At 35.4% G+C, this 26,800-nt stretch overlaps 3 protein-coding genes, 1 long non-coding RNA gene and 1 pseudogene across 11 annotated transcripts; 4 read left to right on the top strand and 1 right to left on the bottom strand.

The window, feature by feature from the left end:
* Positions 1-364: 364 nt before the first annotated feature.
* LOC142552600 (uncharacterized) lies at positions 365-6,975 on the bottom strand. Of its 3 annotated transcripts, none has more exons than XR_012821847.1 (4): positions 6,936-6,975; positions 6,774-6,857; positions 1,610-1,697; positions 365-1,354 (listed from the first exon to the last, which is right to left on the bottom strand). It is a non-coding gene; the product is annotated as an uncharacterized LOC142552600 (long non-coding RNA). The 3 variants fall into 3 exon arrangements; XR_012821849.1 differs by having other exon boundaries at positions 6,945-6,975; XR_012821848.1 differs by having other exon boundaries at positions 6,951-6,975.
* On the top strand, positions 2,017-3,452 carry LOC142554359 (uncharacterized). The gene is made up of 2 exons (XM_075665030.1): positions 2,017-3,097; positions 3,403-3,452. Exons 1-2 carry the CDS (start codon positions 2,026-2,028, stop codon positions 3,435-3,437), a joined length of 1,107 nt encoding a protein of 368 aa, XP_075521145.1. The 5' UTR covers positions 2,017-2,025; the 3' UTR covers positions 3,438-3,452.
* A 3,006-nt stretch (positions 6,976-9,981) lies between the features above and the next one.
* Positions 9,982-13,591, top strand: LOC142552595 (polygalacturonase At1g48100-like). The gene is made up of 7 exons (XM_075662295.1): positions 9,982-10,358; positions 11,263-11,394; positions 11,518-11,751; positions 11,861-11,905; positions 12,029-12,236; positions 12,686-12,876; positions 12,961-13,591. Exons 1-7 carry the CDS (start codon positions 10,017-10,019, stop codon positions 13,354-13,356), a joined length of 1,548 nt encoding a protein of 515 aa, XP_075518410.1. The 5' UTR covers positions 9,982-10,016; the 3' UTR covers positions 13,357-13,591.
* A 1,750-nt stretch (positions 13,592-15,341) lies between these two features.
* On the top strand, positions 15,342-18,651 carry LOC142552594 (ADP-ribosylation factor-like; annotated as a pseudogene).
* Positions 18,652-20,195: 1,544 nt separating this feature from the next.
* On the top strand, positions 20,196-26,105 carry LOC142552596 (pantothenate kinase 1-like). Of its 6 annotated transcripts, XM_075662298.1 has the most exons (11): positions 20,251-20,303; positions 20,336-20,447; positions 22,178-22,384; positions 22,710-22,756; positions 23,214-23,330; positions 23,932-24,051; positions 24,164-24,258; positions 24,399-24,492; positions 24,996-25,127; positions 25,406-25,518; positions 25,786-26,105. In XM_075662298.1, exons 2-11 carry the CDS (start codon positions 20,375-20,377, stop codon positions 26,036-26,038), a joined length of 1,251 nt encoding a protein of 416 aa, XP_075518413.1. In that variant the 5' UTR covers positions 20,251-20,303; positions 20,336-20,374; the 3' UTR covers positions 26,039-26,105. The 6 variants fall into 6 exon arrangements, with proteins under 6 accessions (XP_075518414.1, XP_075518416.1, XP_075518411.1 ...); XM_075662296.1 differs by having other exon boundaries at positions 20,206-20,447; positions 22,151-22,384; XM_075662297.1 differs by having other exon boundaries at positions 20,215-20,447.
* Positions 26,106-26,800: the final 695 nt, after the last annotated feature.

Raw genomic sequence — 26,800 nt, 5'->3', positions numbered from 1 at the left:
AGAGCCTAGGCCATTGTTATGCGGTCTTTAGCTAAAATTTATGAACAGGGGTTCAAAGTAACGCCTTTTGGAGTGTGGTTTTCTTTGTTCTTTTCAATGGCCTTTCTTGATTTTCATTTGAAGTAAAATACCCTCAAGCGGATGCAATTCATAATATAAAATACCATTGTATGATAAAATTGATCATCAATATTCTACCACCTTGATTAGCTCTTGGAATTTCCTGTCTTTAGCTACGTGAAAAATTGACATTAAATTGCTACTTCCATAGAATTTTCGATAAAAGAAAATGTTTCCTGTTTTGCCCGATAGTCACTCACAGCTAGTTGCATTTGTCGTCCTTCAAGTAACACACTAGAAAAAAAATAAGAAAAGCTGAAAATACTTCAATGAAATATATACATTGCAATAGCATCATCGACGTCTTGGTTCAATTTTCAGCAGTGGCATCGTGAGGTTGTTCATTAGGTTCCTAGATTCTCCGTCTATTATCAACACAGATAGTTTTGGATGAACCAGTTTCTCCATGCCCAATGATTGGTGGTCGTACGTAAAAGAAAGAAGACATCATCAAATGTGGATCTACACAATCAAATGCTAAAACATCACAAGAAGACGGTATATTACCTTATTCGGTTTCTCCCTCACCAACTCAACTGTTCGATTCATAGATTCCAAGGTAAAATATTCCTATCATCAAGTGATAGGTTAGACCGGTATTTCAATCAAGAGATGACATGACATAATTGAAATATAGGAGTGAATGTTGTGTAAACACACTATCCATATGCTACGCGGGTTAGGGCATGAAAAGAGTTTCACAGTGAAATTTGAAGTAACTAGAATGGTGCAAAGATCTTGATATTGGTATGGTAACAGCGTAAGTGATGCCTCTGCGATAGAGGCACATAGTATTGAGAGAGGCAAATATGTATCAAAACCCAGAAACAGTTTTGGTTAGTAATGAAATTGAAAACCAAAAAAACTTCCCCGAAATATTCATTGGTGTAAGCTAGAAAATTAAGTACCTTCGAGCTAAGGATGATGTTTGTGGAAATGAATCCTTCGGCACTGGATCAGAAACTGACAATTGCTTGCTCATAAAATCTGAAGAGCCTTTCAAGTTTCTAGCTGATTCAAAAGAGTATAGAAAAATATAAAAGTCCACCACAACAAGAAATCTTAAACTCTATTCTATCTAATGTTACTATAGACTTTCGTTTCAATGGTTGCTTCCCTTCTCCTTCCTTCTAATTTCTCTCTTGTATCAAGGAGGCTCTCATAATGAGGCCCAGAGGATAGTTGCAATCGATTTACAAGAAAGACAGACTCATCCAACTTCCTTTTGGCAAATCTATTTCGAAATCGAGTGTATCAATGAATGTACAAATTATAGCATCGTCTATGTGACTAATGCCAATTTTTTTTTTTTTTTTTTTAAAAAAAACTTCATGGGGAAGTAGTTCTTATGGTGATAAATCCAAATATTTCATTTACATAGATGCCATATGACACATTTTCTTCCTTAAACTCATCAAACATAAAGATTCACAGGCATACAAAATGAATATTCAAGGATGGGAGAGAAGTACTTATTAGTTAAAATCACCTGGCGTTATTGATCTGACGAAACATAATCCAGTAAACATCGGTAAATGGCACACATTCATCACCATCCATTGGCTAATGGCTTGCATCTTGTTAAAGTTGAGTAAATTCATCAATAGTTAGAAGCGTGTTTTCCATTCTTGTATTTTAGTCCTGTAGGCTTTAGTATAAATACAAGGGAGTTGTATAGTGGTATTTTGGATTTTTCCAGAAAGATTTTTCATTCTCAGTTCAATGGAATAACCGGAAACTTCCCCACATTTCTCTTCCGTCTTCTTCTTTCCTACTCGTGATTTCTGATTTCAACATGGTATCAGAGCTATGCATTCCTTCTGATCCGCAGATCTGATTACACACTTAAATTGTGTAAACTCGATTGCATAATTTCGATCGCATTCTGAATTTTTGATCGCATCCATGGCTTCTGCTTCCGGAATTCCCACAGCGGTGTTTGAGATATCTGATCCACTGTATATTCTTCCATCCGACACACCAGGTATCAACTTAATCTCTGAGCAATTGATTGGAGGCGAAAATTATGGAATTTGGAGTCGCGCCATGATTATAGCACTGCGAGCTAAGAACAAGTTAGCATTCGTTGATGGGAGCTGTCGTAGACCTGAATCAAGCTCGAATACACTGATGCAGTGGGAAAGATGCTATGCAATAGTTCTGTCTTGGATTATGAATAGTGTTTCAAAGGAAATCTTCAGTGGAATTGTCTACTCTACCGATGCAATGGTAGTATGGGCGGATCTAAATGAACGTTTTGACAAAGTCAATGGTTCTAGAATTTTTTCTCTGCACCGAGAGATTGGGAAGTTTACGCAAGGGCAAAACACTATATCTACATATTATTCGAGCTTACGACGATTATGGGACGAGTACTCCTCACTTCTGGTTCTGCCTTCATGTTCTTGTGAATCAGCCAAGAAATACTTACAACATGATCAACAGCATAAGCTTCTCCAATTTCTCATGGGGCTAAATGAAAGTTATGTGCACGTCAGGAGTCAAATTCTAATGATGAATCCATTACCATCGGTTGGGCAAGCATTTGCTCTTATCTCACAAGAAGAATCTCATAGAGGGATGCTCAATATGGGTTCTATCCTCGGTGAAGCTCCTCATGCAGCTTTTTATGCATCTCAAGACAAGAAAAAGAAATATCCCTTGCATTGTGATCATTGTAACATGTCTGGGCATACCAAAGCAACTTGCTACAAGTTAGTAGGCTATCCAGAAGGTCATCGATTCCCTAGAATGCAGGGGAGAGGATTTGGCTACAATCCTAACAGAGACCTGCATCAAGAGAAGGGAAAACCGAGAAGAAATACAGCTAACATGACCGTTTTGGAGAATAAAGCAGCAACTCCGAAATGTGTACCTGAGTTCAGCTTCACACCAGAGCAATATGCTGCTATTTTGAAGCTGCTGGACAAGGAAACAAGTCCTACTGCCTCTGTGCTCCCCTCCGCAAATATTGCAGGTACTTTTCATCCGTCTCTATGCTCAGATTGGATTGTTGATACAGGAGCTAATGATCACATGGTTGGACGAGATGCCCACCTATATAATGTTGTCTCTTGTGCTGGGTCCAATGGGATTGTCCAACTGCCTAATGGTAATAAGACTAGAGTCACACAATTAGGTTCAGTGAACATTACTCCCACAATTGCACTACATAATGTGCTCTATGTGCCTAGCTTCCACTTTAACATGTTGTCAGTATCCAAATTTACCAAAGACCATCAATGTTTCATCACTTTTCATCCCACCTTCTGTTTTTTTCAGGACCTATGCACTGGGAAGATAATGAGGACTGGTAAAGTGAAGAATGGCCTCTATCATTAAGACACTTCCTGTTTTGATTTCAGAGATGTTAGATCTTCTCCTTTTCCTCCACGTTCTTTTGATTCTCATTGTAATACCTTAGTTGCAAACTCTGCTCTTGTAAATGAATATACTTGGCACCAACGGCTTGGTCATATTTCCTTATCAAGAATGAAATTGTTACCCTTTCTGTCACATGAGTTCACATTCTCGCATTGTGATATCTGTCCCCAATCGAAACAAACTAGGCTATGTTTTCCTCAAAGTACATCCACTGCTACCACACATCCCTTCCAGATAGTTCACATGGATTTATGGGGTCCATTTCATTCTACAACATACAATGGTAAGAGATATTTTCTCACCATTGTGGATGATTTTACACGAGCAACTTGGGTTTATTTGATGCATTCCAAACTAGATACGCTTTCCATGCTTAAAGCCTTCGTGGCTCTCATACGGACCCAATTCTCTACACCCATTCAAATCATTCGAACTGATAATGGCACCGAATTCTTCAACTCTCAATGTACGTCGTTTATTACCTCCTTGGGCATCATCCACCAAAGTTCTTGTGCCTACACACCCCAACAAAATGGGGTGGTTGAGCGCAAACACAGACATATTCTGGACATTGCCAGGGCCCTCAAATTTCAAGCTTCAATGCCTTCCAAATTTTGGGGTGATTGCATCCTTACTGCTGTGCATTTGATCAACTGCATACCCACTCTTCTTCTCTCTAATAAAACACCTTTTGAGCTGTTATTTCATCGCCCCCCTTCTTACTCACACCTTCGTGTTTTTGGATGTTTATGTTATGCTTCCATCCTTCCTCGAGGTCATAAATTTGCTCCTCGGGCTACAAAATGCGTTCTTCTCGGTTATTCAAACATTCAAAAAAGGTACAAACTCCTTGATCTCACTAGCGATAAAATCTTCATTTCTAGAGATGTTTCTTTTCATGAAACAATTTTTCCTTTCTCTCAACAAGTGCCTCAAACCCATGTTTTCCTTCCCCAATTTTTTCTTGATGACCCTGCTCCTGTTCGTCCCTCTTCCCCTCATCAGTCCCCTTCTCATTCTGGTGCTAGTCCTTCCTCACTTATCCCATCATCAGCTCCTCATCCTAAGCATTCTTCTCGGCTGTCTCGACCACCCATTTGGACACGTGACTATGCCTGCCCTTCCATTCGATCCCCTTCTGCTTCAATGCATCCTATTGCCAATTACATATCTTACTCCCATCTTTCTTCATCCTTCCAAGCCTTTTTAACTTCCATTTCACAGATTAAAGAACCTAGTACTTACCTTGAAGCAGTTGGTGATCCTCGTTGGCAGTCAGCTATGGACGCTGAAATTGCTGCATTGGAGGCAAATAATACTTGGGAACTTGTCCCCTTGCCTCCTGGAAAATCTGTCATTGGCAATAAATGGGTTTACAAAGTCAAGTATCACCCTAATGGGAGTGTGGACAGATTTAAGGCCCGCCTTGTTGCTAAAGGTTACACTCAACTCCCCGGGATTGACTATCCTGATACCTTCTCTCCTGTGGCTAAGATTGGCACGGTCCGCTGTCTTTTAAGCGTCGCTGCTATGTTGCAATGGCCTTTGTACCAAATGGATGTCACCAATGCCTTTTTACAAGGTGATCTTGAGGAAGAAATTTACATGGCTCTTCCCCAGGGATTTGGAAATCAGGGGGAGACATATGTGTGTCGATTACTCAAATCCTTGTGTGGGCTTAAACAAGCCTCAAGACAATGGAATATGAAATTCGCATCCATTATGAAGTGTGCTGGTTTCAGCCAATCAAAACATGACCATTCGCTATTTGTCAAGAAAGATGACTCTTTCATTACCTTGTTATTGGTATATGTAGATGATATTGTCATTTCAGTGAATCATGAAGAGTCAATTCAAGCGCTAAAAAGGCATTTGCATGCAGAAATTCATATAAAAGATTTGGGAGAATTAAGGTACTTTCTTGGAATAGAGGTGGCTCGTTCTAAGAGAGGGATCTGCTTGAACCAAAGAAAGTATGCACTGGAATTAATATCTGATTCGGGATTATCAGGAGCTAAGGTTGTTGATACACCCATGGAACAATATCTGAGATTAACCACAAAAGAGTATGATGACAGTGCCAAACAAGATGAATCCGTTGATGAAGTATTGAATAATCCAGGAGAGTATAGAAGATTAGTGGGAAGATTGCTGTATTTAACCATTACAAGGCCAGACATATGCTTTGTTGTTCAAGCACTGAGTCAGTTCATGAGTAAACCCAAGAAATCTCACATGGATGCAGCCATCAGAGTGTTGAAATATTTGAAAGGGGCACCAGGACTAGGAATTCTCTTGTCATCGAAAAAATCATTTGTGCTTGATGCCTACTGTGATTCCGATTGGGCAACCTGTCCAATGAGTAGAAAATCTATTACAGGATATTGCATCAAATTTGGGGAGTCCTTAGTGTCATGGAAAACAAAGAAACAAACTACTATATCTAGATCCTCAGCAGAAGCGGAATACAGAGCCATGGCTACAACAACATGCGAGGTTATGTGGATCGTTGGCATACTGAAAGATATGGGAGTGCATCTTGATCTTCCAATAACACTTCACTGTGATAGCAAGGCAGCAATGCAAATTGCCGCAAATCCGTTATACCATGAAAGGACAAAACATATAGAAATAGATTGTCATTTGGTAAGAGAAAAGATTCAAGAAAAACTTAAAAAGACGAGTTACGTTTCGACGAACGAGCAAGTAGCGGATACTTTTACAAAGGCTCTAGGAAAAGGCCAGCACTGCTATTTATTGTCCAAGCTTGGTATGTTGAATATATACCAAGCTTGAGGGGGAGTGTTAAAGTTGAGTAAATTCATCAATAGTTAGAAGCGCGTTTTTCATTCTTGTATTTTAGTCCTGTAGGCTTTAATATAAATACAAGGTAGTTGTATAGTGGTATTTTGGATTTTTCCAGAAAGATTTTTCCTTCTCAGTTCAATGGAATAACCGGAAACTTCCTCACATTTCTCTTCCGTCTTCTTCTTTCCTACTCGTGATTTCTGATTTCAACACATCTAAGCATCACTTTCCGAAACCATCAAAATCTTAAAAAATTCACTGATAATAGAATTACGCACTCCACTCTAAATTGCTATATTCTCATGAACTTTTTCTTTAAATGATAAAATTTATGCAACACAAAAAAGACGAAATTTTCATGGGACAAATAAAGGGTGACGATAAGCCCAATTGAGAATGGGTTCAAGTTCGAATTTTTTCCCCACCGTTTATACATATATAAATATTTAATAAACACTCACTCCTCAACTTCACCATATATAGAGAATAATCTCATCAACTAATCGCCGCAGCCAAGCTCCGGAACGTTTCTCGCAATCAAATATCTGCACAGAAAATATTTCAATACCATTCAATCTTGTTTTGAAGGGAAAAGTAAACACAAACTTGGATTCGTGACAAACAGTATATACTCGAACCGCGGGAGAATTTACGCATTTTCCAAGTAGAGAAATCGCCCTTCTAAATCTGAGAATTGAGTTATGGGCTTATTGAACCAGTTTGCTGAATTTGTAAAGGGCCTCCTCGGTATTGGGCCCAAAATTATGCTACTACAATTTTATTTTATTTTAAAAAAAAATCTATGTATTTTTATTTGAATATAGATTCTAATTTTTTCGGTGAAAAATATACAGTATTCTATAATGTTTTTTTAATGAGTAGTAAATATGATACGATTTGGATAATAGTGATATCGTTTTGTGTGGTAATAAATGTATGATAATAAATTTGTTCTTTGGTATTTCATATTAAAAGAAATAAGATGATACTTGGTTTTAAATTAAAAAAAAAATAAAATAGCAGTATATCTAAGTTAGTTAGTATGCTATAATAATAACACAAAAACTTTCGTAAGATAATTTAACGAATTAATTTTGCGAGATATATCTCCTATTTGAGTCACTATGAAAAAATATTATTTTTTATCACACAAGTATTATTATATTTATGATTGTAAATATGAGCAAGGTTGACTCGTATCACAGATAAATAAAAGACTTACTAAATAATCATTTGCTTGCATGCGTTACATGCAGAGATATGTGAGATTTATTTGGTTAATTATGATTTAATTGTTTATAATGGCTTCAAAACTAGTTTATTTTAGGTGCGTGATAGACAATATTATATGTATAAAAATGAGGGAGGGGTATTGTGTGCCAGCATAGCATGCAGTAAAAGTTTAAAAGAGCGAGCTAGGTTGGTACTGGTACGTATACTCGAGAAATATAATTATCTCTACGTACTCATTTGACCCGAAAATCCCATAATTATTTCAAATGATTGAGTGATGGCGCAATCCGTGAAGAAGGCATGCATAGCTACATATAGGCCATGGAATTTTCAAAAAACAAAACATTGTCCCCCCATGTCTTGAGTTGTATCCTAATTTCACATGATAAACAATAACCCAAAATTATTGGCGACACCACTACTCTCGTGCAGGGTAGGGATATCTGGGACAGAGTGGCCGGTAGTTAATAATTAATTATTTGGAGCTTTCATTTATTTATTTATTTTTGTATAAAAATTGAAACTTGATCAATAAATTTTTCAGTTGAAGTGCCCATTTCACAATCTAAATATCAATATGGTAAGTAAACGTTCCTATTTCCCGAAATCAAATTAAACAACAAGTATGACCCCCCGATAGAAATTTAATTTTGTTCCCTTCAATAAATAAATCGTCAAACATGGCGTGAGATTGAATTGGACCTGTTGGAACAGTCACAATTTCATAGTACCGCTCTGACAAATTATTAATTTCCACTTCAATGCAAGTTTATAAAACTATGGGCGGCTGGTGGCTACCTCCATGTTAATTTTCTTTTTTTTTTTTAAATTTTTTTTTATTATTATTAAAATTTAATATTTTGGTCTATTTATAAATCATCGACACACGCCATCTTCTAGTGGTTTTACTTAAGGAATCACGCTATTATATATTTTAACTCACATTCTGAAAATTTTAACATTGTTGAATCCATTTACCCAAAGAAAATAATATTTTAAAACATAAGCTTTCGACAAAATATATATATATATATATATTTTTTTTGGTGGTTGTTAGAATTATTTGAATTTATTTATAAAACATTATGATAAACATGTATAATAATTTCGTTGAATTATTTTAATGTGTGTTGCATGGATCGTGATTATCTATCTATATATCATATGTAGACCGATGGCGTTAATATGGATTGAAATTGTATGTAGCTTTGTTTTTGATGATCTAAGAAGACAAAATGAAAAAAAAATGAAGCCCGTGAGCGAGTATAGCATGTGACAATAAAAAGACATGACTCCAGCACGCGCCTTCTTCCCTTTTCACGTCAAATTAATAATTACATGTAATATGACTATATTTAGTTTTGGCAGTTCACATTCTCAAATTGACAATATATTTTGTGGTACATAGAGTCGTATTTGTGTTCGATGAGACTTGTTGCGAAAATTTAAAAATGAGTTATCTTGTTGCTATAAATAGTTCTAAAATTCAGCTAACAAATAATAAATACATAAGAAACAATATATTACATAAAAAAAACAAATCAATAAATATTTGAATTTAAATAATAATTGTCTATCTATTTTAGAGAAAAACATATATCAAATTTGTATAATCCAGTTTTCGGATCATTTCTTTGTCGATTAACAACATAGTTAGCTCATTTAGTCTATTTTGTGATATTATTGATCGAAGATAAGTGTTTAATAACTTCAACTTCAATAAGTTTCTTTCTACTTATGCTGCTGTTATTAGGATAGTTAACAAAATCTTATAAGTAATATAAGTATTTGAGAATAAATCATTCAGTTTTGCTAACTATTGTAGCATCTAAAAAAATTGTTGAAGTTTTATTCAATACTTCATCAAGCTAGTTAAAGACTAACTCATTAACTTCTCCAGATTCAACAATTGTCCCAAAGTCTCTTGATATTATTTAAATTGTTCAAACCGAACTTGAAGAAAAGATTGAGTTTGATCGATTATAAACAAAAAATAATCAGATTTTTCTTTTTATTTAATATTGGACCAAAAAAAAATTTATTTCAACAGATTATCAGCTCAAAATATATATGTTAGGCTCCCTCAAAGACCGAGTTCTGAGGGCGGGGGCCTCCTTGGCCTCATAAAAGCCCGGCCTTGGTGATATACCAAGTTAGAGAGTGATTTTAGACAAAGTGTTGGTATTCATCAACCCGGATTTGGCCGTAACTTTGTGCGTCGTTCAATTAATGCTTCGGAAATTTATAACTTCCAAAATTTTATTATTTTTAAGAGGGAAAAAATAAATAATAAAAGAATTTTATTATTATGTATCATCTCAATCGAATTAATAATGAATGTCGTCTATTAAATGCAAACGACTTGGGCTTAATCACATTATTGTTATCCTTGCTATATAAACCTCCTTTCTTGCCCATATTTCTTAAACCATCGCACATTTTTCCATTTCTCTAATTCCCTTCCAAACAATATGATGGGTGGTTTTGGCCAAAAAAACTTCACTCTCACGCTGGTAATTCTGCTTCTTATGTGGTGCACAAGCACAAGCATTGAATCATGCAATGCAACCAGAGTCAGCAAGATTTGGAGGCAAAGCCGGAGCAGGAGCGACCCAGCTTCATTAATCTCCAAGAAGAAAAGCAAATATCACCGCACCCACCACCACACCGTCGGAAAGTCCAAACCCAAAGCACCACCTCCCCTACTGCCATCACCAGTACCGCCAAAGAAAGGTGGCAATGTACCTTTTTCCACAGTCTACAATGTGTTAGATTTTGGAGCCAAGGGTGACGGAACCAAAGATGACACTAAGGTGAGCGTGATTAACATTTTTCTTGTGATCAATTGAAGTTGAAGTCCAAATTTATTAATGTAAGTAACTATCCTCTAAATTTTCGAAAATTTTGCTTCTAAGAATTGACAGATAAAGTGGCAACTGGGCTTTGCTTTTATTGATAGAATAATTCCTTGCAACTAAAATTTTGGCTTATTAATTGTCAAACTAATCTAAAATGGCACGGCCGTTAACCAACATTCGGTTCAAACTTTATAAAGTAGGCCATTTTATTTAAAAATAATTCCATGTTCTTGGAAAATAACACCACCGTATCATCCTTGTTTCACAATATTAGGCGATTTTATTTCATGAGTACAACTAATTAAATAGAAATTTTTTTCTTCAAGTGATGTAAATCCAGTCGACACAATAAGTATAACAGATTGGACAACTTGGAAGGCAGAACTTTAGCCAATTATGAAGAAAATTTAGCATCCGAAAGTTATCCTGATGTTCATAAGATCGCCATATGTGCCTTGCGTTAATCTTTTACAAAATTTTATGTCTCAAGCACTGTCTGTACTACTATAGATTGGATGATTTGATCCATGTTTGATTGTTAAAAAAGAAGAAGAAAGTATTATAAATATTAGATATTCGTACGTTGCTTGTTATTTAATGCAAACTAAAGGACAAGATAATCAGAAAGGCCTTAACAAACGATTCTCGTGACTGCAGTTAATTCCTGATCCCGATATTAAAAACAGTCCTTTTTCCACGTAAACTACCAACATCGTCCACATTTTGAAAATAAATAATGATTTGACTCCTCAAAATAAAATTCACGACATAATTACGTAATAACTTGGCTTCTTTCATCAGTTTTTTTTTTTTAATGATATAAAAGCATCATTTAATTTCTACTGTGAAATTAATGCAGGCATTCCAAGCTGCATGGGCAGCTGCTTGCAAAGTTGAAGCTTCAATTATTAATGTCCCAGCAGGATACGTATTCCTAGTAGGACCCGTCTCATTTTCCGGTCCATATTGTCAGCACAACATTGTTTTCCAGGTAAATAAGTAACTATACAAATTAAACCGATCGAGCATATAAAATTCAACAATCAATCTTTTACAATGAATACTTGCCGAGAATAATAACAGGGAATCCCATGTGATTGTTGTTCTTTTGCAGCTAGAAGGTACAATTATTGCTCCAACAGACTCAGATTCTTGGGGTTCAGGCCTTCTCCAATGGCTTGAATTCACAAAACTTGTGGGAATAACCATCAGAGGCAGTGGAAAAATCGACGGAAACGGAGCTCTTTGGTGGCAAGATTCTGCATTTGAGGATGATCCTTTGGATGATGAATCAAAATTTTTAGTCCCTTTAAATGAAACTTTGGTCCCAAAGCCTCCGATTCCTGCTGTAATGAACGCTTTTTGATCCCTTTACAATTTTCTATAAAGATCCAGGATAGCACTGCCCTGGCCTGTTTTCCTTGTTTTTTAAGTCTGATTTTGATTTATTGCTGCAGTTGAGAAGCTCACTTGAAGGGAAGATGCCAAAAATTAAACCAACTGTAAGGACCATCAATATGCTCGAATATGGTTTTTCTTTTTAATTTTACCTTTCTTAAAGACTTGCTACAACATCTGTCGTATAAAAAAGACAATATAATTGGGGTCATATTCTTGCAACACAGGCACTTAGATTCTATGGAAGTTTCCACACTACGGTAACAGGAATCACAATCCAAAACAGCCCTCGGTGCCACCTCAAATTCGACAACTGCATCGGGGTATTGGTATACAATTTAACCGTGTCATCCCCCGGTGATAGCCCCAACACCGATGGGATTCACCTGCAAAACTCCAAAGATGTGTTGATTCACAGTTCGAATATTGCATGTGGTAATTAGTTATAGCATAGTTTACCAAGTTAAACTTCTCTCCTTGAATCTTTTTGCAATTCATGTTATTCGGTTGCCTAATTATGACAAATTTGCTAATCATTTTTGATTCTGTTTATCTTATCCTGCTAATTGGGTGGTGGGGGGACCTGCATGAAACCATATCCTTCAACCCAAGCCATTAGAAATTTGACACATTTCATCGTTTGAGCACATTTGTTCGCCGCACATTCTCGCAAAGAGTTGTCACAATCTTTACAGTAAAAGAGTAAATAAAAAAATGTTTCCAGCCCCACGAGGGGACACGGACACAGTTTTTTCTAAACTTGTTTGAGCCAGCAAGGCAGCATCGAGCCAGCCAGTTAAAGAGAATATAAATTAGAACTTTCTTGTGTAGAAACTTAAAAAATTATAAATTTCTTTTAACCTAACAAAATTCTGTTGTTGCAGGGGATGATTGTGTATCAATACAAACTGGATGCACAAATGTTTACATACACAATATTAATTGTGGGCCAGGACATGGCATCAGCATTGGAGGCCTTGGAAAAGATAACACTAAGGCTTGTGTATCAAATATCACTGTTCGAGATGTCATCATGCAGAATACTATGAATGGAGTCCGAATTAAGACATGGCAGGTAATTAATTAATTTACAAAAACAAACGAAGTTATGATCAATCTACATTCACATCTATCTAACATAGGCATGCATAAATTATAGGGGGGATCAGGGTTGGTGCAAGGAGTGCAATTCTCAAACATACAAGTCTCTGAGGTTCAACTCCCAATAGTGATCGATCAATACTATTGCGACATGAGATGCAGTTGCAAGAACCAAACAAGTTCCGTTTCCCTGTCAGATATAAAATATGAAAACATAAGGGGAACATATACGGTGAAACCCGTGCACTTCGCGTGTAGTGACATGATGCCATGTACCGACGTGACCCTCAACCACATACAGCTTAAGCCCCATCAAGAACGATATCAAATGCACGACCCCTATTGTTGGCAGACCTTTGGGAGACTGTATTCTCCCACTACGCCTCCCATTCAGTGTTTGCAGATTGGAAAGCCATTGAGCAACAAGATTCAACGAGATTATGATTCTTGCTAGCTAATTCATGTCTGCATGCATTTTCTTGCTACATATACTTATATATACTATTCTCCATACAGTTTATTTCAGTATTTTAGGCTGTCGGCGTGGATTGGCTGGCCCCTAAATAACCATTATTAGGAGAATTATTTATTACATAAATATTATTATATATATAAAATAAAACACGTGCGTGTGTGTGTGTTTTTCCCTTTTTGTTTTGATCTATTGACTAGCTGTGGACTCGTGATCGGCTCATCAGAAATAAACAGATGTGAGGGAGAAAGAGATCTTCGATCTGATATTTAATGACAACAGAGAGATAGAGAGAGATTGATGATGAGGGAGAACCTCAACTAATATTTCAAACTATATGTCTTCGATCTCGATTATTTGAGTTGAAAAACCGATCCAACAATTTTATATTAATAATAATTCACTAAAGATGTGATCCATCCATACAAAGACAAGATATCAAAATAATGGATGAAAATTTATAGTTTAGATCTCTGCCATCCTTAATAAAACCTTATTTTAAATATAAGAAATATTTCATTTCTCACCTCAAGAGTCAAAAATAAATGATCATATATATATTCTTAAAATTTAAGAAACTGAACCCCTTACCCTTCTTTTTTTTTTTGCTTGCATATGTACCCAAAATTTGTTTAAAAAGGTGAAACAAATGTAAATTAAAATAATCTTTATTTTTATTAAAATTTAATTAACAAATATAAAATTCAAAAAAGTTATATTTTTGTTAAAAAAATGTATTGATAAATAATAAAACTAAAAAAAATATTTATAATTATATTTGCGATATAGTGTGAACGAAAAATGAGAAGTGATTATTATTTGTTTTTTATCTTGAGTTTTATATTCTTTGCGATTTTCACTAATTTAATAAAAATAATAAAGGCAGCTCAACAGTCGATTTACTTAGTGTCAGTTAAAAAAGTAGGAGTGAGATAGAAAGTATTTAAAAAATAAGGACTCTGACTTTTTTTTTAAGAAACAAGGAGTTGACTTCTGATTATTACGTTAACTGCAATTAAACTCTTTAACTTAATTAATTCTCTCCTTCTTTTTCTTCTCTGTCCACACACATATTCTCCCAATTAAAATTTACGAGTCTTTTTCCCCAAATCGAGATATATCGACCCAAAACCAATTTAATCGACTATGATGACTAGACCCAACAATCAACAGTGTCGACCATCAACAATGGTCGACCATTGATGGTCGATCAATGGTCGACCAAAGCTTTGATCAAAGACCAAAGCAATTGGTGGACCAATTGCTTTGGTCAAAGACCAATTGGTCGACCATGCTTTGGTCGATCAATTGGCTTTGGTCAAAGACCAAAGCAATGATCGATCATTGTTTAGTTTTGGTCGATCATTGTTGGGTCTTAGATAGATCAAAGAGTGGATAGATGGTCGGTCAAAGCTTGGTCGACTCATGTTTGAGAAATTTTCTTCAATCAGTCGATCGACCAATGAAAATAAAAAATAAATCGAAATAAACGTTAATATTATCAGATTATTATTAGTCATTGCGTCGATTTGTGCTGAGAATTATAGTCGGAAAGGAAATGATAAAAGGGTCGACGGAGAGTATTTATGTTGAGTCGACTGATGAGAATGAATCAAGTGTTTAAAGTAAATGTATATATATAATCAAATTTAATGATATATTTAAACTTAAAATAAAAGATATTTAAATAAATTGACTAATAAATCCTTTTTTAAAATATTTCAGAAAGCCCTCTTTTCCCTGAATTTCCCATTTATATTTCGTGAGGGGTATTACCTTTATTTCAGGCACAGTAGCCGTAATTCAGGCATTTGGAAAAATGAAATAAATAACCAGTGGATGAAATCTGGCTGAAAAGATTTCATGTGAGGCAGCTAGCTAGCTAGCTATACGCACGCTCTCCTCACCATTCCGTTGATTCTTTTTTTTTTTTTTGAATTGTGGTAAAATCCTCTTCGGATTTCTGTGATTGCTAATTTATTGCTGTATCCGTGGTACCGGGCGAGGGAGTTTTTTTGTTTTATTTAATTTAATGTATTTTTGTTTATCGATTTCTTTTGAATTGGTGTTATCTTGTCTGATTCGGATGCAATGATTGGATTAAAAACAGCGTTTTATTTGGATCGACCTAGTATTTATATATTGCGAAATGTCTAGCTGTTTCTGTTTCTGTTTCTGATCAAATGATGCTTTTGGAGAAGTTTCGCGAGGAGTTTGAAGAGCCCAGAACCTTACCTCCTCGTCGTCTGGTGGATCATCATATCCATCTCCTAGCGGGGACAGCTCCGATATTTGCAAGGCCCTATCGTTACCATATTTCCAGAAAGACGCAATGGAGAAAATAAGCACGAGTTGCTGGAGTATGGGTTCATTCATCCAAGTACAAGTCCGTATTCCTCTCCGGTGGTGTTGGTGAAGAAAAAAGATGGACCGTGGAGGTTTTGCGTGGATTACCGAGCCCTTAATGCAATCACGGTGCAAGACAAATTTCCTATTCCCACCATTGATGAACTACTTGATGAGTTGGGGGCTACCAAGGTGTTTTCCAAGCTTGATTTGCGTGTTGGTTACCACTCTGCTATTGGTATGATGCCATTTCAAGTTGCATATGACAGATTACCACCCACCGTTCCAACTTACATGAAGGGTGAAGCAATATGCTAATGTTCACTGTCAGGACAAACAATTCCAAGTAGGGGAGTTGGTGTTGGTCACTTGGTCAGGCTTGCTCCTGACAGGCAAACCACTGTGGCTTGAAGGCTTCATTCCAAGCTGTGCAAACGTTACTTTGGACCGTTTCATGTAAAAGCTAAGGTGGGCACCGTGGCCTATACTCTGGACTTACCCGCAACCAGCAAGATTCACCCTACTTTTCATGTCTCCAAGCTTAAACCATTTCGGGGAGAAGTTCCTGAGAAAGTAGAAGCATTACCATAGTTCAGCATCAACACCCAACCCCTTTCAGTGCCTGTCAACATCTGGCAACAAGACTCATCGCCATCAAGAAGAGGCAAGTTTCTCAGATACTAATTCCGTTGTCCAATAGCTACCCAGAAGACGCAACCTGGGAGAATTTCCACGAGTTATGTTCCCTCTATGAACTGCTGAACCTTGATGACAAGGTTATTTTTGAAGGGGAGAGGAATGATAAGCGTATGCCAATTGAGTTGGACCCAAGTCTAATGGGCCAACAATTAAATGAGTGGGACAACAGGGGATTAATTAACAACCAACAAGCCCAAGGGCAAAAGGAATCAGAGAAAGGGGAGGAAGCACACGAGGAAGACACACACGGGGGAATCCATCGAGAGAGTTCCAGGAAGCGTAACAAACCCACATGGATGAGGGATTATGTCATCTGAAGAGGAGCACAAATTCCAACACAGTTAGTTATGAGTTTGTTTTATTGGTTATTTTATCTATTTGTGCTGCAAGAAAGAGAGGGAATGATATAAGGTATGTAAAGAGTGATTTGTAATTCATTGAGAAAAGATTGTAGTGGAAGTCGAATTTGGAGTTTGGCACAGGCTCAAAGTGTGCTTGTTCTCTCAGTTCTGTTCATATTTTATTTATCATGATAAATTATGAAACCGCACACACATGATATAATGCACGGATTTAACATTTTACTTCCATGACGGTTTCTAGGGAGTAAAAGCAAGCAAGAGAAATGGGGCTGTCTTTCACTTAGCTTTTTAGCCGACTTTTTGCCAAGAAGGAGGTGCGCATTCTGATGGTTGGTTTTGATGCTGCTGGTAAGACCACCATCCTGTACAAACTCAAGCTCGGAGAGATTGTAACTACTATTCCTACAATTGGCATGCCTTCTTGATCTTGCAACTGTAGCAGCTCTGTTTTTGTTATTTCTCTCAAGCTTCTATCTCCAACAACCCGTGCAGATGATCTCTATTACGTTTTGTGATTCTATCTTTGACAGCTTTGTAATGTTTCTTTAGATATGTGTCTTGTATTTATCCGCAGGTTTCAACGTGGAAACTGTTGAGTACAAGAACATAAGCTTCACTGTCTTGGATGTTGGTGGTCAGGATAAGGTGGAACCTTCATTATACTCATTATACGATGAATCTATTGCTATTTTTTTATCCATATGATAGAATAGGTTGGCGCTTAGTACGTCTTTTATTTTGTAATCTTTTCCTGATGGGATAATTGTTAATCCCAATCCACGCTCAGTGCATATTTTCTGTTTGTAATATTTCCTGATGGGAGATTTGTTAAATCCTTTTCCTTGATCAACCTATCATGCCTATGGAGGATAACATATTTATTTACTTTATAGATTCGTCCGTTGTGGAGACACTACTTTCAAAACACACAGGGTCTAATATTTGTGGTAGATAGCAATGATAGGGACTGTGTCGCGGAGGCTAAGGATGAATTGCATAGGATGTTGAATGAGGTGACAATTCCTTTGCGCACTCTCTTTAATATCACATATCAACTTTTAAGAAATAATTTTTATTAACTTTTGAGGATTAATAATCCAAGTTCACGTCGTTTGCTTTTACCCAATCACATGCCTCGAAAAAAATCTTTTTTCCCCCTGCTGCTGTTGTGAGCCATTTGGGGAATACCTTCCTTAAAGGTGTTTCGTCTTAGCCGATACAATGGCAATAGTTTAATTAATGGCTGCACCATTTATAATCTTGACAAAAAAGGTTTTTGCCTACCACCCAGGCTGGTATTATGGCATCGTTTGTTTTCAGGATGAATTAAGAGATGCAGTGCTACTTGTATTTGCCAAGCAAACAAGATCTTCCTAATGCAATGAACGCTGCCGAAATAACTGACGAGCTTGGCCTGCACTCACTCAGGCAGCGCCACTGGTAGGCATTTTTTAATCAGTTACGTTTATCGTCTATTACTTACGCCCTCCATTTCCCTTGTAAATGTTATTTTACCTATTTTTCTTTGCTTGCAGGTACATCCAGAGCACCTGTGCTACCTCAGGGGAGGGGCTTTACGAGGGATTCGATTGGCTCTCCAATAATATCGCTAAGGCAAGTACATTAATACTTTAATTAAACTTTTTCACTTTATTTGGTGTTTGATCGTTTTGTGATCACTCTGGTTCACATTGTTTACAGGTGTAAGGAGTTTTGATGGTGGATGCCACTGGTTTTTATCAAGTTTTATACTTCTGGTCTGTGTGGTTTGTGATATTTTGCTTTTAAACTGTTTTGGATCACATGTAAGAACCTTTCTAATGCGTGTATGACCAAATGGTTTATTTTATAGATTAGCTTAAATTTGCTTCTTTTGTTGTTGCAATTTCATGATCACAACAATCATTACTCTTTCAATACAAAAATTGGACCATTATTCTTGTGTCGAAGAATAGGAAGACAAATAATCTCTCCTAGAATTATTTGTTGCCCGCAATTATAGTTTCGCGCTTACTTATGCGACTATCAATCCCCCAGTCTGACTCTGTTTCATTCCCATTAAAACCTGTGCACATGAGAATGAAGGAACATCTTAAAACCGTTTTTTTATTTTCTCTCAAAATCCTTGAATCTCCCTGGAGAGAAGGGATCTGATTGCTCACGCAAATATGCTTAGATTCTGTTGTGCACATAGTTGTATCCCATATTTTCTAGTAATAACCCATATTCATTATCCAAATTAAAGAATAATTCATTGAAACACTGTAAATAACTATAGATCGAAGATAAATAGATTTGAGCTGTTGGTTAATTTTTTTTAAAAAAATTAAATGAGGAATGGTAAAAAAAATTAAATGAGGAATGGTAATTTAATTTGGATGGAAAATTGAATAAGACGATGAATAACATTTAATTAAATTTGTCACATATTTTACCTTTATGAAAAATATTAGGGGTATTTATGAAATTCTACGCAAAAAAATTAGTTATTTTAGGAAGTTTAACTTTAATTAATTAATAAAAAGTAATTGATTGAATGAATCCTCTTGGTGGCTGGGGCATGCACGCACCTCTGTGATATAAATAGATTTTTTGTGAGACAGTCTCACGAATCATTATATGTGAGACAAGTTAACCATATCGATATTTACAATAAAAAGTAATACTCTTAGCATAAAAAGTAATACTTTTTCATGGATGACCCAAATAAGAGATCTGTCTTATAAAATACGACCTGTAAGACCGTCTCACACAAGTTTTTAACTTATAATAAAAGATTGGATAACAAGAACTAGTAATTTCTCGAGTTTAAATAATTTTGCCCATCAATTATGAAATTTTATTTAATAGTTATATATCATTATTGACATGAGTTTTACAAAATTGGTTGTTATACATCGTCTTTTGATGATCTTAATTGTTAATATGAGATTGTACAGCCGATTAATTCAAAAGAATTAATATAAAACATAAGAAGGCAAGTGATGATAAACAAAATAAAAATAAAAAAAATTTAATGATTAATAATCTAACATATCATTTACATACTGATAATCAAAATTTATTCATCTGATTATATTTCAAAACTGATTGTGAAGGTTATTCAATTGTTTATGAAACTTAATTTGAGAAATATTGAATTTGTTATTAAATTTAAGCTACATACAATAATGAATTTGATCCATCAATCAATTGAACTACATACAAATATTAAAAAAAGTAAGATGAAAAATATTACCATTATAAAGAACTTATCTCATATATTTATTCGAAAAATCGCTATATAAGTTTGAAAAATCAAAATTTACCTAATACCTCCTCTGTTGTAATTATATTATATAATTGGGTTCTTTGAATCTTGGAAAAGTGTTTCATATCTGAGCCATTAATTATTCCGAAAAACGTTGAACATAAAGAACAGCATAATATTTTTAATTTTCTTAATTTATGATTTTTTTTCCTAGTTTCATTGATTCCTTATCCGATCAAAAAGTCCGTCGACGCTAACATCAATGCCTGCTCGTTGGAGGGAGGATGATAAAAAAAAGAAGAAGTCTTGTTCACAGGATTAATATATATATGCACATAAAATAATGGAGGGTGTTGGGATTCAAGAGAGAAAGCAGACTTTGGATCAAGTTTCGCATGTTGCCCTTGATATTGGAGGTAAATGCTTCCTATTTTGATTTCGATTCGAGCTTTTGGACTTACGATACGCAAATAGACTACGTGTAATTAATCTTTCTTCTCATTTTTCTTTTTCTGGTAATTTCAAGTTTGAATTTCGTTGGAAAAAAGTATGAAGGTTCCATAATTAGTTTTAGTGATCAAGGCTGAGTTATAAGCTAAATCAAGATTTACAACTTGGTTTGAGTTCTGAATGGCAAAAGCTCTTTGCACTTGATCTTGATACCAAAATTGAAAACTTCTGATTTCGGGCAATAGTGACTCGGTCGGTTCCGAGGAAAGTTTGCTGAATTATATCAAACGAAAGATTGTTTGCCTCAGAGGGGTTTGTCTTAGTTTAACCATGGAAAAAAAGAGAGAAGCTTTGTTTTCATTAAATTGTAAAATTCTGCACTCTATCCTTTTGAATTGTTGCGTACTGAAGATTTCAAAACCGTGAGCAAATTAGGCTATGATACATGAGGTGGTTTTGCCATTTTTCACAAGGTTTATGATGCGCTATTTTTACAACTTGGTGGCAACATAAGAGTGTTGTTTAATGTGTACATTTCTCATAATCACGTATTAGTTCTGCAGTAATTTCACTATTCAAACAACTAGGTGAGATAGCAGTTAATATAAATCATTAAAATCAGTACGTTTCAGGGAGAAAATATGGCCTCCTTGTTGGAAATGTTATTCTACATAATATCCTCATAGGTTGGTTAAATTATGTCCGGAGCGGCTTCCAGAATGATGGATCAATGAAGCACTCGAACACAACTGCCCATGAGGTTCTCCTTCTGGAACAAAGGAGTTCTGTCCATAAGAACTAATCTAGAGGCTTATTTGGGACTTGTATTGTTATTGAACATACCACGCCCAAGTCTTTAGACGAGCAAATTACTAGAAGAACACATGGCGTCAATCTCAACAGCTTGTCGAGGTTTATTTCAGAGCGAAGCCTTATGGAACATCAAAACAAGAAAGGGAGTTATGTAAGGGTGCAATTGAGGAGATGAATTTGAAATACATGGATTTTCGATTATAGTTTTATCGTAACAGTGAAACAATAAATTAAATTTTAAATTCACACCTTATTTATACAAAGTAGAATAAATTTCAAATGACTATCATTATCGGATGAATTTGAAATTCAACATAATTAACATGAAATACTACTATATAAACATGCAAGATTGGCTTTGAAATTCATGATCTTGCTTCTTTAAAATAACAAATATACATTTGAAATACATGGATTTGAAATCCATCAATCTAAATGCAACATAAGGCACCGTGAGGATTCAATTTGTGTTTGTTTTTCTTTCACAGTATATCAGCAGAAACGATCTTTTTTTTTCCATGGTATCTTTAAGCGCAGAATGACTAGGTCCAATTCAGAACAATTATAGCTTGTCAAAGGAACATCGGTGATCTAATTTCTCAACACCATCTTTTTGACTGGCAACCTTAGGGAGATATTTACTCCAAGCACAGTATTGTTCCTTGATGTCTTGCATGCAGGTTACAAGGAGAGCCATCGTTTTCTAGTATGTTTGAAATGTGGATTACGGCAAACTCTACAGATAAAAGCTTTAAATAATGAAATAGTCTTCATATACAATACTTATCTGTTGAATGGAAAGAAAAATGGACAAGGGCACCATTAAGAGTTAGTTTTAACCTATCAAAATTTGCAGTAAGCTTCGCCATACCTCTTTTGGTAGGTACTCTCATTAAGGTGGTGTACTTCTCAAGCAGCAGTAATTGTTCCAGTGATCATAAAAATATTGGGTCTTCAGATGACGGAATAGATGCATTCAGTGGCAACTTAAATTACCATCTAAGTGGGAGGCTTCATTTTTTGAAATTTGAAACTAGCAAGATATGTGAATGCGTGCAATTTATTTCGTCCAAGCTCCTTCACCACAACGGTTTGTGTTTTTTCTTGATGACTGTTATTAAATAAAAAGTTGGCATCACAGACATCTTTAAATCTAAATGAACTCCTGGAACCCATGCAATTTAAATTATTGTCATGCTGCCAGATTCTTAGTTTCCGTTCGCGGACCATGCTAGTGTTTAAGGAAAATCAGTTTTGTTTCTTAATGTCAAGCATTCTTTGAGTTACATGGATACATCATGCTTGATTCAGTTTCTAATGTGTACTCAAATTTCATACCCAGTAAGATGAGCGGGGGAGGGGGATAGTTTTATTCGAGCATTTTTCGTCTTCTTAGAGGCCCTTTGTCAATCCAGGTGATCGGGACGATGAGAAACAGGCCAATCACAAAACTAGGATCAAGGTAATTTATTGTGCCAATGAATAAATCTGTGATTTGTTGTTGCCGTGTTCTTGAGTCCTCTATCAGTAATTTTCTGATAAGAGATCGAAAATTTAAATTTTAGTTATTATTTGATTGCTTCATTAATTATAATGTCAACTTGTATTAAATATTAGTGATGCTAATGAATACAAATTGGAGATCCAACTGTTCAATTTGGACGTGGCTTTTGTGTTTTTAACTTAATTAGAAATAAAAAGCAACATGTTTTTTGAATTGATATTTGAAAAGAGCGCATAAACTTTTGACCACCGTCATTATGCCTCTAAAGAATGATTTTTACCTAGTCCATGGATTATGATGGAAAATTTATTCCCAAACAAATATTTAAATTTCTATTCAAGTATAATGATTTGTCTTGTGCCTTTAAGAGTATATGAACTAGAGATAAACCTTACACTTCATCATCTTCTTGAAGGCTACCGGTGGTGGGGCATTCAAGTTTGCTGAATTATTCAAAGATAAGCTTGGTATTATTTTGGATAAGGTTGACGAGATGAGTTCTCTTGTTGCTGGAGCTAATTTTCTACTCAAGGTTGGGGATTATTTCTTGAAGTACTGTATCATAATTTTTATAATTTATGACTATGACCTTCACAACTGCAGTCTAAATGTGCAGTGTTTTCTGCCCTGTGTGCATTTCCCCCCCACTGCTCTTCCAGTTTCGTGTGTGTGCTGCAATATCTCTAAAAATGCTCAAACTATTTCTCATGGAGCACAACCACCAGATAGAATAATTTACAAAATACTCGAAGATTTCCAAATTTTACTTTTTCCTTGAAGATATTGTTTTTCCTATAGAAATATTACTTGTTGACTTGAGTTATTTCCTTATCTCATAAAAATTATTTGCAGAGAACTCCTCATAGACCACATTGTATGAACACTCCATGAGCTTATTTGAATATGAATTACTCTCTGTGAGATACTGCATCCAGTCTCAGTTTTTTCATGCTCCTGTCATAAGACTGGTTTGTAACCTGTAAAACTATGAATCATGGGTGTGCATGCCATTATCGCTGTGATTTTTTGTCTTTTCCCTTTTCATTTTTGCCCTTATTGTATCTCAGTTGGTGCTTTGGAATCATATAGATATTTTGATTTAGTTGGCTTATTTTTATCCACATCTTGATTAGGCAGTACATCATGAAGCCTTTACATATATGGATGGTCAAAAGGAGTATGTACAAATTGATCAAGAAGATTTGTATCCTTATCTTCTTGTTAATATTGGGTCTGGGGTAAGCATGATCAAGGTAATTTTCTCCATGTATTGATATAAAAAAAAGTGTGAGCATTCCGAAAAACTGACAGGGAAAAAACAACAAAAAAGTTTCTTGATAATATATTTTCTCTTCTATTGCTTAGGTAGAAAGTGACAGCAAGTTTGAGCGAGTCAGTGGAACAAGTGTTGGTGGTGGTACATTTTGGGGCTTGGGAAAACTTTTGACCAAATGCAAAAGGTTACCCTCCTACTTTTTGTTTTAAATTAATTTTTCTTTGATTCAGAGTTATGTTCTGATTTTTATTTTGCCAACTGATTGAATGATTAAATGAGGCTAAAGTCCTTTTATTTTGAATCTTGGGCACCTTTTTGTTTCAGTTTCGATGAATTGTTAGAATTGAGTCACCAGGGAAACAACAGAGTGATAGACATGCTTGTTGGAGACATATATGGTGGAATGGATTACTCGAAGGTATATGCTCATAACGCGCTATTGTCTTCAAGCTGTATTTACTCTTTACCAAACTTTCCAAAATTGGAATGGCTGGGTTATTGACACTATGATATCATGTAAAATCGTCCTCTAAGATCTTGTAGCTCATTAGAGATGCATAAACAAGGAAGGTTATATTTTTTGCTTCTGGTGAATTAGGTCACTAACAATGCATGACCTCGTTCTCTTATTCCATTTCTAGACGAATGCATACTTTTACTAGACAAATGCGTAATCTGGAAGTAGCACTTTGGCCTCATTTCAGTATTTTGTAAGTTGTACCCAGTATTGGTAACAACCTTCTACTAAAGATAACAAAAAATGTAAATTTGGCAGTATTCTAGGTAGTCGACAGAATTGAAGATAACCTAAAGGTATTGCAACTTCTTCATCAGAGAATTTATCCTTGGCACTAACTTCTTGGAGGATTTAAGAGTGTATTACTAATATTAATTCAGTTATTAAGTTTTTGATTGTGCCAGATTGGCCTCACATCAACAGCCATTGCTTCTAGCTTTGGTAAAGCAATATCCAAGAACAAAGAGCTGGAAGATTATAGAGCTGAAGATGTAGCAAGGTCCCTCTTAAGAATGATCTCAAATAATATTGGACAGGTTAGCATGTGCAGTCTTGCTCTCTGTTATTCTCAGCATAATTAAAATAATACATCTCTTTAAACTGCTCCCCTAGGACACTGATTTTACAAGTGTTAAGAAGAAATATTGCCCTGACATTATGTTAACTCCCTAATTGATCAAATATGATTCTTGATATTGCATTTAAACAAGCTGTGGATATGTGACTACTTTTTTTCTTATTTATGTGATTAGTTAATTTTTTATCTTTTTAATTTAATGTACTTTCTATTGTCAACGCTAACTTTACTTTTCAGATAGCTTACTTGAATGCTTTACGCTTCGGACTCAAACGGATTTTTTTTGGAGGATTTTTCATTCGAGGTCATGCATACACAATGGACACTATTTCTGTCGCGGTTCATTACTGGTATGACAATTTAGTCCGTATTCGTAATATTGTCCTATAGTCGTATCGTAAAGATTGTGGATACGTTGCTATCTTTTTTGAAATATATACATTTCACCTATCATATATAGACCTCATTTTTATCCTTTGGGAATCAAATAACCATCGCATCTGAAAGATATCAAATTCAAAAGATCTCATAAGATTCCTTTTTCAAAATTTGTCCCATTTTTATCATGTTCTTTGTCACAAGCGGACTCTTAACAAATTTGATCGGTATATTTCCAGGTCAAAAGGTGAAGCAAAAGCTTTATTTTTGTGTCACGAAGGGTTTCTTGGGGCTTTGGGATCATTTTTGAGCTTCAAAGGGAATGGTTTTGCAGAAGTAATGTATGAATCAACGGGACAAAACTCATCGTCCCAGAATAATTTGGTCTGCACTGGAGATCGGATCAAAAGCTCAGCAGATAATTGTGTGAAACATTATGGATGTATAGAATGTAAAATGGAAAAACAAACTGAAAATTTGCATTTTCTGTGAGACAGCACAGGCAATTCTTGGTTGCCTCTTATTTGAGTTTGTGCACCAATTATTCTTATTATTTCAAGACTTGAACTAGTGCAGTGTGTTATGTACTCTCAAAAGATACAAGTATCCAAGACAAAACAGGTCAAACGGGTATTGATTGAGGAAGAGATGTTTTCATCGAGAACTGGTGAAGCAACAGAAGAAAACGGAGCGTGTCTTTTAACATCGGCTCTCTCTTCTGTCTCTTGAAGTCAAATACAGAATATGGATGCCAGGAAAAACGAGACTCGGCCTACTTGATGAAGGAATCAAACGAGTCAATATTTTTCTTAAGCAGGCGGCTCTTCAACAGATCTCCATTGTTCTGTACATTTCTGACGACTTTGATATGCTATAAATATTCCACAAAAATATAATAAAAATTATAGCAATCGTGCTCAATGTTTGTTGATTTAGCTTGATGGTCAACTACCCATTCAAAAATAGTAATCTACAAAATTGTTCTTCAAGTTGCAACTTCTGTTCTAATAAATGCTGTTGGAAATTGAACTTGTACCAGTCAAATTAATTCGAAAAGATAATCATAAATTTACTTTTGAATTTCTCATAAATTAATAATTTCAGAAGATGCTTCAATAAGCAATAATACCAACTGTCATCTCACAGCATTGTTCATCTTCCATATATCATAAGTCATAACGATGATTTACTGTCAACATACAATTCTATAAGAAACTCAGCTGATCTATGATGCAACGGTAGACACGAGGCCTA

This window comes from Primulina tabacum, chromosome 8 (assembly GCF_025594145.1).
Source record: "Primulina tabacum isolate GXHZ01 chromosome 8, ASM2559414v2, whole genome shotgun sequence".
NCBI lineage: Eukaryota > Viridiplantae > Streptophyta > Magnoliopsida > Lamiales > Gesneriaceae > Primulina > Primulina tabacum.
This window is presented reverse-complemented; position numbering and strand designations above follow the sequence as displayed.